Source organism: Ailuropoda melanoleuca, chromosome 1 (assembly GCF_002007445.2).
Source record: "Ailuropoda melanoleuca isolate Jingjing chromosome 1, ASM200744v2, whole genome shotgun sequence".
Lineage (NCBI taxonomy): Eukaryota > Metazoa > Chordata > Mammalia > Carnivora > Ursidae > Ailuropoda > Ailuropoda melanoleuca.
The window spans coordinates 43,477,603-43,494,485 of record NC_048218.1 but is presented as its reverse complement, the minus strand read 5'-3'; the positions used below and the strand labels follow the sequence as shown (position 1 = coordinate 43,494,485).

Genomic DNA, 16,883 nt, shown 5'->3' with positions numbered 1-16,883 from the left:
TTAACCTCAAATCAGACCTTAGTAGGACTCAGACTGAAAAACTAAGAGGTAGAACAGTCGACTGCCAAAGCCGTGTGCCCAGCAACGCGATTCAGAAGAGCAAAGAGCTTGGAGAGAGCTCGGGCTGAATGTCAGGCACTGTTTCTGTTTCCACACGGACAGTGGCTGTGACTAAGCCACTTAAAGCAAAGCCCAGACCTTGCTCAATTCCAAAACAAGTTTAAATGATACCTGCCACCAATTTTAAGTGAGGGCTTTTAAGGACTACAGCAATTCATGGCAAAAAGAGGTTTCTTTCTAAGAAATGCAACATTTTATGGCTGATGAAGCTTTAAATTTAGAATTGTTCTCAAAGATCATGTAGCACGTGAGAATTTTACAACTGTCCTAATGAACAAAACCCCTCTCAGACTTTGTCCTTAGGCCTTTCCAGCTTGATCCAAGTAGCTGTTTTGTTCATTAAAACAGCATATCTTTTTTCAAGAGTAAGTAGAAATGACTTAATATTTCTTTTGTGCATCAGGATTTCTTTTCCCCAGGAGGAGGAGGAGAAGGTTTGGAATTTAAAATTCTATCCAGAGACACAAAACGTTGGGTTTCTTCAAAGGCCCACCTTTAACATCTAGGACAAGCTGATCGCTGAGATAGGAGCTGATGGTTCCGTTTCTGTTCAGCCTCCACTTCTGCCGGAACTGTCCGTGTTCAGTCCACAGAGCCACCTTAGCCCCGGGGGTGTCCCGGCCTCCAATCACATCAAGGCACGTGTCACTGGCCTACAGGTTAGGAAGCAGATTGGCAGTACTGTGTTAGCTCCAATCAAGTGAACTGGGTCCCTTTACATGGCTCTGATCTAAAAGAGAAGACTATAGAGCATAGTTAAAATTTCACCAACTGCTTGGTTGTGTTTAGGGCTGCGGGGAGGAGATGGTACAGACCAGACCCACTGAAGCAGAGGTCTGTCTGTTAAAGGACACCTGCGTCCAACGGATGGTCAATGAAGGTTTGCTGAATTACAGCGAAACGTTCAGTCTCTGTTAGCATGAATCTATCAGGTGGACCTTGGTTTTTTGTTTTTTTTTTTTTAAAGCAGGTTCCACACCCACTGGGGCTTGAACTCAGGACCCTGCAATCAAGACCTGAGCAGAAATCAAGAGTCGGATGCTTAACTGACTGAGCCACCCAGGCGCCCCTGAGCTTGGTTTTCTTCTAAAAGTATCGGGTGATGTGCCAGAGCGCCAAACAATAATTACTTTTAAGTGCTTTTCATTTTTGTTGGTGAGAAAAAAGTGGATAATCCATTGGTGACATAACAGAACTGGTGTTCCAGCCCCCAGAACATCATTGTAATGGAGGCGTCACAAAGAAATGGAAGCTTTATTTTCCAAGCTTTCTCCAGTAACAACTTCCTGTACTACTTCACTGCGAACTTTGGAAGTTTCAAGATGTTTAGAATCACAAAGACAGCTGATTTTATCTGGGCCGCAGAGTAAGGAATGTGTCACAGGAGCACAATGTCCGGCTGGATCCAGTGAGTTTTCTGTCACTGGTTTTTAAACATCATTTAGGCAAGTCATACCATGTGATAAGCTTAGTTTTTACTTTCAAATAGAAATTTGATTTTCTAGATGAAAACATTCTCTGAGTCCATTTCACTTAAAAGCTTTAGTAATATACATGGCAGTATTTATATAATCATGCAACAAAGTGTTTCTAGGAAGCTGCATTATTTTACAATGCCGTTTGATTTGGCAAGATTCTGGCTTCCAAAAGAAAAAAAAAAAAAATCAAAGGCCAAAAGGTGGGGCACGGTGTCCCTGGGGGTCCTGCTCACCTTGGATTTAAAGAGTCCCCGACAGTAGTGCCAGATCTGAGTAGTCTTCCCGCTGTAGGGAGAAACGCACACGGATGTGGCCCTTGTGTCAGCAATGTTGCCGGTGACCGTCAGGTACTCATCCTGGGCGCGGTTCTTTATTCTGATGTACACTGCAGGCTAGGACAGGGGAGAAACAGCCATTTAGGAGAAGGACCTGTGAACCTGGAAATCAAGTTCCAAAGAAGGCAGGCTTAGAGGCAAGGGGTGAGGGGATCTAGCCTGTTTCACTCTTCCTCCCTTTAGCCGGTATGTGTGCATTACTGCTTTTCTATTGACAGACCTTAGGCCACTGAACACAGAGGTCACGTTGTACAATAATCTCTATTATACTTTTCTGAAAAATGCCCTTTTGGAAGGGGAAGAGGTAACAGTTTCATGTACTGGAATGCCACGTGGCAAGGGGTGGTGCAGCGTTCTGGACTTGCGGAGTTTCACTCAGGAAGCACTGTGTCCTAGCTGTGCTGGGGGAGGAAGGGGACGAGCAGGACGGCAAGATACAGCCCACCTACCAGGCTCTCACAACCCCCTAGCAAACACTGCAGTCATCACACATGCTGTTTGAGCTATGGCTGAGTGCCAAATGCCTGCTATGGGAGGTCTTGAAAAACCCACGTTAAGCCGAGGGCCTGAGCAGCTGTGGTAATGTCTGTCTACATTTATACTTTGTAGACCTTTACACTAATTCAAGGGAAGAGACCGTGTATGTTTAATCACTACGTAGGTATTCAAAACTTGGGTAACAAAGAAATTTATCCCCTGGGCCTGAAATACATACCCAAAGTTTTCAAATAAAATATGAAATCGAGACTTGCCTCTAAGAATAATAGTTAATATTTATTGAGCCTCTAAGGATAATAGTTAATATTTATTGAGAGCGTAGTGTATGTTAAGCAGTGTGCTAAATGCTTTCTGGGCCACTGTACTATCTAAGTTAATAAAGAACCCTTTAAGTAAGGCCAATCATGATGTGACTTTTACAAAGTTAACACAGATGTGGAGAAACCCGGTCAGCCTGCAACAAAACCATTCCTCTTAACCAGGATGCTCTAAGTAAGGTTTGTTGAAATATACTAGTTACCCTCAGACATGTAGGGAGGAAGAGACCACGTCTGAAGGTAGTAGTGTGAATTAAAGTCCAATAATGAAAGGACACTGCATAAAATGGAAACTCCCCAGAAACCATTCTTTCAGCCTTAAGCTTCCAGTCGTCATGAAATAAAATACAGGACATTCAGCATCCCCACCCTGGGTCATATGTTGGCATCCCAATCAGAACTTTGCTAAATAACTACAAGAAACTATTTACTACAGAAGCACTGTCACTCTGAGAAATGTCAGTGCTAGGTAAACGCAACAATGTATCGTGGTAAGCCCACCATATTCTACTACTTTGAAACTTAGATCAACAGGAAGCCAGCTGAATTTTGGTACACTGTTGCCATGTCTGGCTTTTCTAAGGAAATCAACATTTTGGGACAAATGTTTATCTGGTAGTTTAAAGCAGGTAAAAAAAGACCTCTACTAGGCAAAATGTTTTAAATGTTTCAAAGCACTACATTCCACATTCATAATGCAACAGTAATGTACTTAAATATCTGTGACTGGTAGTAAGTCTATATAATTCTGTAAGTCTCCCACTGCAATTATTAATTTCTTGAGGCTTCACTACATCTTTATTAGTTTCCTTACCTTGTATGTAGAAGAAAACGGGTGTGACCTTCACAGAGGACAGACTTTCAATTATGTTAGGACCAAACATCACAGTTTTAATCAATTAACTGAAGTAAAGTACTAATTACCCTTATTACACACTTGTAGTCTGACTCTTCTGTAATTATACTTTAAAATACTGGTATGCGTTATAAGTGCCTTTGTGACTTCCTAATTCCCAAACTCAAAGAGGATCGCATTTTAATTATTACTGAATTTCCAAACAAGAATATGAACTACAGCAGTACCAGTAGCCTTACCAAAAAGGAAATGACCCATAATACTGTTTTAGGAACCCAGAATTCCTTTGCTGGCTTTTAAAGCTGTGGTCTAAATAAACAAAGGCAAAATAATCTATAAAAATATTATTTTAAAATAAAATGTTAAACCAGAATAGGAATCAGATAGTTTCTACAGCACAATGTAGAATAGCACAATGTTAACTGTCAAAAAAACTTATGTAAAGTTAGAAGCTATTGTTGTAGCTATCCTGATCCTGAACAATCACAGAGACATCCTTCCCCAGCAAGGAACCACTTTTCAGAAGTGGGGGAAATATTCTCAGTATCCAGCTTGGCTTCTGAAACTTCCTAATGACATAGGATTAGGCATTATTATATAGTAGGTAAAAGCTGACCTGAATTCCCACTTCTGCCTTGCTTTTTCCCATGGCTTTTCAGTGGGATTACCCATCATCCCATGTGATAGGAGTAAGGAATAAGCAATATGTGCAGGTCATGAAATCCTGTGCTATGAACTCTGCCAGGAAAGCCAGCTAAAGTTTAGTACCCTCAGAAGAGCACCTCTGGTTCTCCCAAGGGACACTATGAGTAATGAACTTTTAAAATAAATGTGTTACCATAATAATATAAGCCAGATGTTGTGTCAGACTTTCTATACATTTTTCTTATTTAATCCTCACAGCAATACTGAGATGTAAGCAATGTGATTCCTGTTTCACCAGAGAAATCTGAGGTGCCAGGAGGTAGTGACTCACCCAGAGTCACACTGCTCACAAGTGGCAGAGCTAGGATTTGAACCAATAGAACCAAAGAGCGGTAGGCATGAGCACGGTGTGCAAGTGTGTGTATGTGAAAAGGGCGGCAAGACCAATCAGGGTAATTTTTCATTGGTTACTATTTATTTAACACTTAATATGTCCAACCTGAACATCAGAACCTTAACACTTACATCCACTCTGCTACCCGCAGCTCAGGGCCTGGAATATATGGTGTCGCTCTGTAAATACTGATCTCATTTTAGAGGAAAGTAGAGTGTGGTTGCTCAACACAAATTTTAGAAAATAAATCTGGGTTCAAATCCTGGTTCTGACACTTGGATGACTTTTGCCAATTTGCTTTTACCTCTCTGACCCTGATTTTCCCATCTGGAAAACGGGAATAACAACTCCTACCTTAAATCAAGTGAGAAATGCTTTTAATGAGAATTTAAATGGCATTCCACAGACCATTGCGCCCGACAGCCAGGCTTGGGTTTCTCACCTGTGAAACCTTCCACTACTCCGTACATGCTCACACTTCCCGTCTGTAAACCAGGCATTGCCTGTGGCTTTTTGATGGTTATACACTGTTTTGCATTTTGTGGTACCATTTTGAGTTGGACTTGTTTTACCCAACAAACATGTAAGCTCCAATAAGGCAGAGACCACGTCTATCCCTTAAATCTTCCACAGTTCTTAGCCTCATATGAAACATCCATTCAATCCATTTATACATTCGTTCCTTCATTAAAGAAACAGTCCCTGAATTCTTACAATGTGCCGGACGTTGTGCTAGATACTAGGGGTAGAGCTATAAGCAAAATGTGCACAGCCCCCGCCTTCCCGGGGCTCGCAGCAGAGCGAGAACGTGCCCAGTCCAACCACAACTGCATGGTTACACACCTCATGCAGCGACTTTGTAGGAAAAGAACCAGGTCTTTCAGGATCTAATTTAGACTGGGAGAGAAGGTGAAAGAGGCACCCTGGAAGATCGAACACTTAAATTAGAGGGATGAGTAGAATTAGCCAGGCAAAGAATGAGGGAAGAAACTTCCAGACAGAGGGCACAGCCTGTGTTAAGAGCCTGAGTAGGAAAGCGCTTTGCACGCTGGTGACTGTGTCATGGCCCCATTTGATTGAGGAGGAGACCAGCGAGAGAAGAGGCTGGAAGAAGCAAGGGGGCCAGAGCACACAGGCACATCGATGAGATCAGATCGTATCCCAAAAGGGTACGGGAAGCTTTTGAACAGAAGACTGACAAGTAGTAAGTGGGTAATGAAGACCAAGATCTATCCTGAGTCTTATGTAAGTAGAGGAAAAAACCCAAATACTTAGAAAGTAGAACTAGAGCAGACTCAGAGTTCATTGTTTTCTTTGCTTTCCACAGAGCTTATGATACTCATTTTTCCATGGAAAGTCAGAGGTCAATAAGACTTTGGACTCAAAGCAAAAATCCAACATCGACCTTAGATACAACTTAATGAATTGGTTAGTGTCTCTTAGATTTCCTCATTCTAATTGGAGCCCCCTGTAACATAAATGTCAAACTAAATGGTCCATATTTCAGAGGCTATGGTTCATGACATTTCTACTAGAAAATTAAGCTATTTTGGATCTTACCGTTTTTTTTTTTTTTCCTCCTTACCTGTTTCATAGGACGGAGGGAACCAATTGTTTTCCATCCACTGAATACTGTCCAATTGGGGATCTCATTAGGCTCAAGTAAGATTTGTCTTCCTAAGAAATTGGATCCTTCATAAGCTATCCACCTATATAACAGCAGGGGGAAATAGGGTACTTAAAAAGCAAAACCTTATCAAAAATGCCTTCTTTTATACAAGGTTCATTCTTTAACACTTTTAGGTTTATTGATTTTTTTTTTTTAAAGGAAAAAATGTATAACGAAAAGGCAGGAAGAGCTAGGTTAAAGTCCACTGTACTGGGGCTCAGAAGATTTACATTCCCATTAGGATTCTGGTTTCTAACCAGCTAAAACAACGTTCCCACCAGGTCTAAAATTCTGTTTCTCTGATAATGCTGTCTTTTTTCATAACAGTTTAACCTTCGCAGACAGACCACAACCTCTCACTGTTTCCAGTTACACAACACGAGTTCACGCTCCCACTCCTGGGCTCATCCTCCCAGGCATTTTAGGGCCCTTCTAGGTGGCTCCAGTGACCTCTCACACACACCTCCTCCTATCATTTCTCCAAGGCCACCATGGACAGCTTAAAATTATCCACAGAAATGCCCTGTCTTGCTTCAAGGCCCAGGCTCTTTCGCAAATCCTTCTCCATAGCCTTGGGGCCTTCGACTCGGGCCAAGTCAGAGCATGTAGCTGTGTGCAGGGCCCTGAGGCAAGTCTTAAGCCCGTCTAGCAGCCCGGAGCCGCATCCATTCCTTTACTGCCCGGCACCAGCTGCGTTCACTCCGCAACGGCACCCTGAATAGTTGTGACGGACACAGGATGGCCAACAAACTGAACTGAAAACACCATCTGGACCTTTACATAGAAAGTTTTCGGAGCCCTGATTAGGTGGTTATCAAGCTGAAGGGGACTAAGCTGGGATTGCCAAGAGGATCTGAAATTCTCAGGACTCCGGGTCACTACAAACAGTGCTTTCAGAGCATGTGTGTGGAAGCCAGGGTAGCTCCCTTGCTTGGTTCAGACCGAGTTCCCTGCTCCCCACAATCAAGATCAGGCTTGGCCTGGTTTCTCATGGATGGATGAGAGGACAGATGACCTTCCCTCTACCCCTTCCTGCCTACACAAATCTGAGCCAGCAGACTGGTGCCGGGTTAGGACAGCGTTACCGTGGAGATGCTTATCTACCTCTCCAGCTGTGTAGACAACAGGCAGGGAAATTTCAGTTATAAAACCTAGGCAAGACTTTAATAAACTACACCTTTGTCTATATTAATCTCAATGAATTCCACAGCCCAAAAGCATTAAAGCTTGACTCTCGTTATAATCACAAATCAGAGATATGGGATAATATGGGGATTAAACAAAACAAAACTTGTCACTGAGGGTAGCTGGCTGTGCATTAAGTCATATTCTGAGCCATCTGTAGCCTAAGAAAATCTTTGACAGCCTTCCCCATTCCTTACTCTGTGTTCCCATTCTCTTACAGAGAATCCAGGACAGGGAGAGTATAGGTGGATAACATGCTGAAGATAAGAAATAATGTCAAGGTAAAACAGTACCACTTTTCTACAAAACTCTGAATGAGCTGATAAGAAATTACAACAGGTGAGTCAGTAATTATCAGTAAGTCAGTAATTATCACATAAGAATATAAAGAAAAGCATAAAAATGCCGTGAAAGTCCTATATCACATGTCGATCTCAATTCTAAAAGACTCAGTTAAGTGGTAAATAATATACTAGTATATGGTATGGGGATTATTATGCTTAGAGAGAGTAAGTCAATTTATGTTTAAGAAACACCAATGTCAAATGCTCTGAAGAAGAAAAATTAAATTGCTATACATGTGAATAATTCAAAAGTCATTTATTAAAATAGTTGACTTATTTTTCAAATCAATTTATATTCTTGGCTCTCTCTTATGTTAACCCGAGATATTCACACAAGCAGAGTTGATTATCACACAATTTAAAAATCATAAGAAATAAAAACATCTTTACATCAATCATCGAGAGCTATGTGTGTTCTTGTAGTTGACTCTTGGTACCAAAACAGCAACAGTACAGGAGGAGGGGAGGCTTCCGTGCCCACGCTCTAGAAATGTCCTGAGAGGCAGATCTCCCAGGAGGCCTTCGAGCCCTAACCTCAGGGCCCCTCGCTGGTAGGCCTCTTACCATTTTTGTTCTAAATTAATATTCAAGTTCATACCTAATGTATGTATCCTTAATTGTTCATATCTTTTTGTAAAGTAGTCTCCCAAACTGTGTAAATGCAGGCCCCACACACCCCGGATCCACCCCAACAACCTACATGACCAGCAACGCTGGTCGGGGGGGGGGCTAGGTCCGCCAGGGTCCTCAGCATGAAAATAAGTACCTAGAGCAAGAGCTCTACAGCAAACAAGATGTCAAATCAAAGGACAACAGAACACTATCAGTCTTACAAACAGTCAATGGTGTCAACCAAAGAAGTTACTGATTTCATTCGGTATCTCCCGAAAGGGAAGTGGGCTCAACTGGTTAAGGTCATCTGGTCCACCTACTCTAAGACGTATGCTCCGAACGCACAGCAGCCCTTCTGTCCCAGACCATGGCATGCCACTATCTACTGGACCTGGTCCACGGTCTTACCTTAGTGAAACAGAAACAACTATTATTCATTGAGAGAGTTCAGGAGTAACAGTGTCTTCAGACCACACAACAGCAGCAGTGGGGAAATAAAAAGCCACCGTGCAACTCCCCTAAAACCGTGACTGAACAAGGCCAAGCCCCTGTCCCATACTTACAGTCCACTTTTTACCCAGACGGACTGGGTATAGAAGTGCAGGTCCTTGTTCAGAACAGAGTTCACAGCCTCTTCTAGATGTAACTCTCTTCCCTCACAGTGCTCCAGAGCAAAGAGGCTAATGGAGGGTTCTTCAAAAACCTAAGAGCACAAAAAAACGAAAGCATCACCATACATGGTGACCCCACTTCAGTGACCTCCCCGTCAGAATCATCGGGTACACTCTGGATCCACTGTACCCTCGAACACATACAGTTTACTGCTCTACTCTCTGACGACATTATAGTCAAAACTTGCACCAGTGAGATTAAAATCTATTCAAAAATTTTGTTCGCTTTTTTTGTAAGTTAAAACTGAAGTTCCAGAATAGCAATCTTAATCTCATAATGAAAATGGACACTTGGTTCCAATTAAGGTCCGGCTGTGCTGGGATATGGACATCGTGGTCCTCCCAGTGCTTTCAGCTGGCAACCAAATAAGCGTGGGATGGAATGGCACCCTCGTTCCCCCAGAGAGCCACAGGCGCAGTCACTGAGAATGCAACAAGTGATGACTCTAGGCTCTTAAAAACATTCATATGAGGAAGAAAAAGTTATTTATAAAATTTAACAGCAACAAAAAGCCAGAATGCACAGGGACAGGAGTGATTTCTACAATAGAATTTAGTATTCCCCAACCCCTTGTGTCAAAGAACAGAATCACTTTTGCTCTTTTTCATTCTTTGGTATCTGCAAGACCCCATGCTAGAAGATTTTTCAGGGATGAGAGGACAAAGCAAGGCACCATTCCTTGTGTTCGGGGCATTAGTAACTAAATTAGGAGAAGTGCACAAACATGGAAATGGAATCCAGGGTAGAAAAGGATATGCCCTGTGAGAGTACTCAGAATCTGGAAGACTCGCTTCTTTTCAGCACAAGGGAGCAGGAATTGGGCAAGCTTCATGGATGTGGATGTTGTGGTATGTGAGCTCAGTCTTCAAGGAGGCAATGGGTTTGGACAGACCCAGAGAGAATGGAGGGAAGGCACTCTGTACAAAGGAAGGGAGACAGAAATGCATGGAACATGTTAAGGGAATGGCAAGCAGACCCATTTGGCCAGAATCAAGTCCGACAGAAAACAGTGTCAGGTGCTCCCACTGTTTGCTATGGGGTATTGAATTGTCTGCTTCTCCCTGCCACTGACAGGGCACAGACAGATTTAGTGCCAACGGGGAGTCTTTGGGGTTTTTGGAAAGGGGCCTAGGAATGGGCTAAAGTATCTGTAAGTGGTACATAAGAAGCAGAGCACTGGCAGCAGGGACTGTGGGTGTTCAAAGAACAGTAAATAAACTGAGAGCAAAATGAATTGTGAAAGCATTATTCTTTGCAGCAGTGTTTGGAGTAACAAAGGAGGGAAGGGACTTAAATGTCCATCAGGAGACTGGCTAAATAAGTTACGGTACATTCACAGAGAAATACGGCTGTAAAAAAGAATGAGGAGTTCTTTATGAAAGATCTCCAAAATATACTCTTTAGAGGCCAATACACGGTGAAGAGCAGTGTGGAAGAATGCACTTCTTATGCTTCCACTTTGTAGAAAAGAAGGGAGAACTTACACACATGCGCACGTATACACACAATTTTATAAAAAAATAAAGCCCATGAAACTACTCCGTGACTACCCGTCAGGAGGATAGGATCTGAGAAGATAAAAGACACAGTGAGAGCAACATTTTTGACCACATGCCTTTTGTACTTTCTGATTTTCGAATCATGAAAACATTTATTCAGAAATTTAAGTTGGTGACTATTATGCACATTTTGCATGCATATGTGTGTTTTTGTGTTTTTCTTTAAACGGACTTCAAGGAATCAGACAACATGAGTGAAGAAAAAAGAATGGAAATAAATGGAAGTATATGGCAAAAATACTCTAGTCCAAAGGAAAAGAGAGCCAGACCTAAGGTGTATGTGTGTGGGGGGGAAGGGTGGTGGAAGGTTAGCACAGGTGAATAAGGGATGGCCAGAAAACTATCACGGTGATGAAATAGATATGATAAGGCAAACACATGGAATGAGTAAATACAGAACAAAATGTGAAAAGATGTGGCTGGGGGCATGGTGGTATATTATATATGAGGAAATCTGGAAGCAAAACGTGCCCCAAAGCCAAGAACTTCTATTTAGGACTGAATGTTTTAATGCTGAGGTAGACACAGGATAATCTGAACCGAACTGTCCACCAAACACTGGACTGTTTGATGTGGAGTCAGGGGAACAGATCCAGTGTAGGCGTGGTAAGCATGGGAACCCCCGCATCTGAGAAACAGGAGCCAGTCAGGTGGGGAAACGGAGGAGGACACAACTGTGAGGGGTCGGAAGTATACTAGGGGAGGGGAGCCCAAAGAGAAAAGACCACAGAAGTCGAGGGGAAGGGAAAGGATAAGGAAGAGTTGTCCACAGCATCAAATACTCTCGCCATGGTGGGGAAGGGGGCGGCTGTGAGGAGGCTGCGGGAGGGTGGAATCTAGGTTGTAAGAATTGTAGCCTGGGTCCATGGGCTGTTTTTCACAGAACTTTGGGGAAGAGAAGGAGGGAAGTGGGCTAGTGGCCCTTGCCAATGTGACAGCAGGGTGGGACAGAAAGAAGCTGACTACTGCAAGACAAGAGCGATGGTTCTAGGGACGAAGTGAGCGGTCCAATCCACTGTTCCCCATCAGTTCAGAACCTCTGACCGGAATCAGTCCGTGATGGGAAAGAGCACTCTGAAAGGATGAAATACAAGGAAAGAGAGAAAAAGAATGCCAAAGAATTTCCAGATTTTTAAAGTGGGTAAATATGTGAGTCATTTTTTCTTTACGTTATGTGGCAAAGGTTGCCTGCTGCTGAGGGAATGTCTGAAGCACTGTCCGGCAGAACTGTCTGCAGGGAGGGAAATGCTGCGGATCTGTGTTCTTCCACGTTTGGCTCCCGATCATGTGACATGTGGCTTGTGTGGCCAAGGGACTGAATTTGTTCACTTTATGGAAGTAAATATTACATGTAAATATTATAAATAAATATTAAATAACCACATGTGGCTAGTGCTATGGTGATGGAAAGTACAGACTTAGGGATTAGACGATACTGGAAAAAAATGTAACAATCACTGTGTGCAGTAAGACAATAAGGGAAGCATAAACGGGCTGCCCAGGAGCACTGATTTTCCTTCAGTAAACACCATAAACTGGGTCAGGAATAGAAATTCATCTCTAGTCACTGAGTGACCACAGACAAGATTCGGCACCTCTTCTGCTCTCTGCGAAATAAAAATTGGAAGCATCCCAAGAGCTTACAGAGGAAACATCCTTATAGGGGTCCAGAACAGCAGGTCAGAAATGTGGCCAACAGCAGACTCTGAATTACCCACTAGAACGGGTGACTGAAGGTGGACAATCAAAATTCACAGATAAGCCCCTGACTTTATTGTTGGACTTTCTCCAACATCTTTACCCTTAAGCTTTAAAAACAAACAAACAAATAAACAAAAGCAAAATGTATTTCAGCTTACCGCTTTACACATCTGACTGAGTTACTATAAGAAGGACAGACAGGCAAGGAGCCCACAGAGGGCTCACAATCACCCATTAGCAACATTTTCCCTAGTAAAGAGTTCGCTGGGTGAACAGACGCCTGTATTAAAGGCATTTAAGACTTGCATAATGTTACTGTTTTAAACCCAAGAAGGAAAAAATTAAAAGCTTACTATGAGAATGTAATTTAAATGCTAAACATTATTCTAAGAAAAACAGGACCTATGTACATTTTTCTTCCTCCTTTTGCAAAATGCCCATAAAGGCATTTTTTAAAAGACTGCCATTATCACTCAAACTGCATCAAATTCACTCCCCAATTTAAAGACGATCTAGCAATTCTGTGTCTAGAAATTTATCTTTAGGAAACAATGTAAAATTTGATGCAGGAGATCACAGAAGATGGGCTTTAAAATGATGCTGCGAGGAGACTGAGAACAAAATTATAGAAAACGACTGAGACAGTATTTTTTATGAGTATATATAAATCAGTAAAAAATACCCCACTGCTTCATAAACAACAATGGGATCGTCATGTGGTCCAATCTGTCAGACTTTTCATCTGAGAACATGTATTATTTCTAAGCTTAAAGGCATCCACCCTCTAGAGGTTTAATATATATTTAACTTGATCTTTCTCTATTTAAACTGTTTAAATTTAAATGGTTTTAGTTTATAAATACACTTAAATTTATAAACGCCCTTGATTTATAAATGTACTTACAGGTTAGGAAGGTCAACATAAGTGCTAATGTGGACGGGATGGTGGAGGGGGGCTGACAGGTAATCATTCAGAAATAAAGAATGCTGAAGAACTATTTTAAGATCATATTTTTTCTGATACATTTTCCAGACATGAAAGTAGGAATATAAACTATTAATAGTCTTCAAAGCTGTGGATGACAGAATAATCTGAACTTTGCAAAGACAATAGGAAACACCAGAATTTAGCTACAATCTGAGCTCTACAAATGTCTTGGCCTCAGTCCGTGTTAACTTAGAAGACAGCCAACCATCTGGGGCCAAAGGCTCTTCTTAGGTGTCAGCACTAACAGGACATTCCTGCTGGGTCAAGTCTAAGCCAGGCAAAGATCAGACACATTTTCTAAAAAGAGGACATAGTTAAAAAAGAAAAGGAATACTTGAACAAATTGTATAAAAGAACTTTTAATAAGAAAAAAAAAAACCCTACATCATCCGTCCTCATCCCATCAACTAAAATACATTTTAAGTGACAATACTAGTAATAACTAAGATATATAGCACCTTCCTGCATGCCAAGCATTATATATAAAAATATATATCCACAACTCCTTATCCCAAAAAGCTCTAAAACCCCCAGTTTCTTTTCCTATTTCAATTGGCAACAAAACCTGACCCGAATAAGTGGAAGGCTACTTATAATATTTCTCCAATATGTGTGGCTATAAATGTATTTGCTACAGTGATAGGAATGAGTTTAATCATGAGGTGCTACCTAGAACCCTTGGGAGTGTTTCCTTAAAGACTGTATGGGACCCATACCACTGTTTAAAGGGGAAAAATCCCAAATCCCAAAATACATTCAGATCAGGGGATTGTGAATTTATTCACTTATTTAATCCATACAACTCCCACTGATGTGGGTGCTATTTTTATCCCCATTTTACAGATGAAGAATCAAGGCACGGGTGACACACAGCCGTGGAAGAGCGGGCATTTGAAGCTAGACAGCAGGACCTCAGAGGCTGTGTTCCTCATGCCTACACTACGGCTCTAACATTTTCTAAATACCAGTGATTTTAATGCAGAATACTTCTGACTGGCATGTATGATTTTGTCTGGAGCACTTGACTCCAACTTGCTCAGCTGTGGAATATATATATGACCCCTATTCTTCCCTCCCCCTTGGCTTAAAAAGTGCGTCAGCCATCTGAATTTGAAGTTCTGCAATCCTGGTGCGAGCACTCTGCTAGAAGGACTACATTTACATCAACATATTTTTAATATAATTGGATAAATCTAACTAATTTTTGACTAAAAAAGAAAAACCCTACAGATCTTTACTTTGGCAACTGTATAGTTCTTTGAGTTTCAAATCACCACCTCTATGGAAAAGATGCTGGCAGTACCTCAGGATTACATTCACTGGTTAGACTCAAAGTATAACGTACATTTTCAAAATATTCAGCAATCAGCCACTGAAAACAGCCTTATCCGTACAGCCCGACAACATCGCTTCATCTCAACCTCTCCAAATGAACCATGGCTAAAACACTAAGTACCAGTGAAATGAATTAAAGAAAAATAACCATAATGCATACCTCTAACACCACTCCGCCCCACAGCAATACCAGTGCACCGGAAAAGAGGTATGTGAAATGGTACAAATTTAACAGAAGGCTCATAAACCTCTCATAAGACTCTCATCTGGAATCTTTTAAGTTTGGCCCATTACAAACAAAAACATACAACTTCCTTCAGCCTACCGAGTTTGTGGTAGTCCTGATGTTGCATAACAAATATTAGTTATTGTCTGTGAGCTGTTCTGCCACTGAGTGCTTGCCATGAGCTAAAGGCTGCACGTGTATGAGCTTGTTTAAACCCCACATTTTATGAGATGAGAAAGTTGAGACTTAAGGTAGTCGGAACACGTGCAGGGCCACTCAGCTAATAAGCAAGGGTCTGCCAGGATCCTAGACCAGACTCTTCACCAGGGAACTCAAATCCTCCCCAGAGAACTGCTTTCATTTGGCTTAGAAAATCAGTTTCATATGACCCAGCCATTGCACTACTGGGTATTTACCCCAAAGATACAGACGGAGTGAAGAGAAGGGCCATATGCACCCCAATGTTCATAGCAGCATTGTCCACAATAGCTAAATCATGGAAGGAACCGAGATGCCCTTCAACAGATGACTGGATTAAGAAGCTGTGGTCCATATATACAATGGAATATTAACTCAGCTATCAGAAAGAATGGGTTCTCAACATTTGCTGCAACATGGACGGCACTGGAGGAGATAATGCTAAGTGAAATAAGTCAAGCAGAGAAAGACAATTATCATATAATTTCTCTCATCTATGGAACATAAGAACTAGGAGGATCAGTAGGGGAAGAAAGGGATAAAGAAAGGGGGGGTAATCAGAAGGGGGAATGAAACATGAGAGAGTATGGACTATGAGAAACAAACTGAGGACTTCAGAGGGGAGGGGGGTGGGGGAATGGGATAGACTGGTGATGGGTAGTAAGGAGGGCACGTATTGCATGGTGCACTGGGTGTTATACTCAACTAATGAATTATCGAACTTATCAGAAACCAGGGATGTACTGTATGGTGACTAACATAATATAATAAAAAACCATTAAAAAAAAAAAAGAAAAAAGAAAATCAGTTTCAAATTGTTTTTTTCCCTTTAAAAAAAGTTATGATACATTCTAAAAAGAATATTATAGATAACTTATACCCAACACCCAAAACTAATAAATTTTATTATATTTGTATTGAATTTTATTAATACATAAAACATAACAGGTATAGCTGAATTTGAACCTTTCCTCCTCTGTAAAGGTAACCACTATGCTGAAGATGTGAATCCTTCCAGCTCGTATTTTTATACTTTACTAATGGTTATACATCTTTGTTTTTAAATATCAATGAAATGTGTCTTATAATAACACCTTTTAGTAATACATGGATCTCACTTTTCATCCAACAGTGCTGCAACAAACATTCTTATGTCACCACTCTGCCCCATTAACTGACACTCCTTCCAAAAACTGTGTATGAATAATCCCATTTCTTTGCCACCCAACCAAACCTTGGTGTTGTCAGGAATTCAAATGTCTGTATCTCAAGTAAGGTAATGTTACCTAATTATTGTTTTATTTTGCATTTACTTGATCACTAGGTGAGGTTTAGCATTTTTTGCATATCCTTAGCCATTTTTCTCTCTTCTAGGAACTGCCTATGTTTTGAAATAACTTTTTCTTTGTCCTCAGTTGATTTCAAAGAGTTCTTTTTATATTCTGAACACTAAACCTTTGCAGGTTTTATAAGGGCTGCAAATATATTCTCCCAGTCTGTGGCTTGCTGTGGTAAGCTGAATAATTAATATTCCCCCCACACCCACCCCACACTCCAAACGTTCACATTCTAATCCCTGGAACCTGTAAATATGTTGTTATTTGATGTGGTAAAGGGGACTTTGCAGATGTGATTTAAGAATTAAAAATCCTGAAGTGGGGATATTAGTCTGGACTATCCAAAGAGGCCTAATATAATCCCAAGGGTCCTTATAAGAGGAAGACAGGAGGGTCAGAGGACAGAGAGAAGTT

The 16,883-nt window shown here is 41.3% G+C and overlaps 1 protein-coding gene across 1 annotated transcript in view; it reads right to left on the bottom strand.

Annotated features, from left to right (window-relative positions):
• The window catches only part of CRYBG3 (crystallin beta-gamma domain containing 3), a 105,395-nt gene that overhangs the window by 1,818 nt on the left and 86,694 nt on the right, over nucleotides 1-16,883 (bottom strand). The window contains exons 18-21 of the mRNA XM_034657147.1: nucleotides 9,017-9,156; nucleotides 6,229-6,352; nucleotides 1,832-1,990; nucleotides 614-773 (exon numbers count right to left, since the gene is read on the bottom strand). Coding sequence (XP_034513038.1) covers nucleotides 614-773; nucleotides 1,832-1,990; nucleotides 6,229-6,352; nucleotides 9,017-9,156 — 583 coding nt within the window. The remainder of the gene's footprint in view (nucleotides 1-613; nucleotides 774-1,831; nucleotides 1,991-6,228; nucleotides 6,353-9,016; nucleotides 9,157-16,883) is intronic.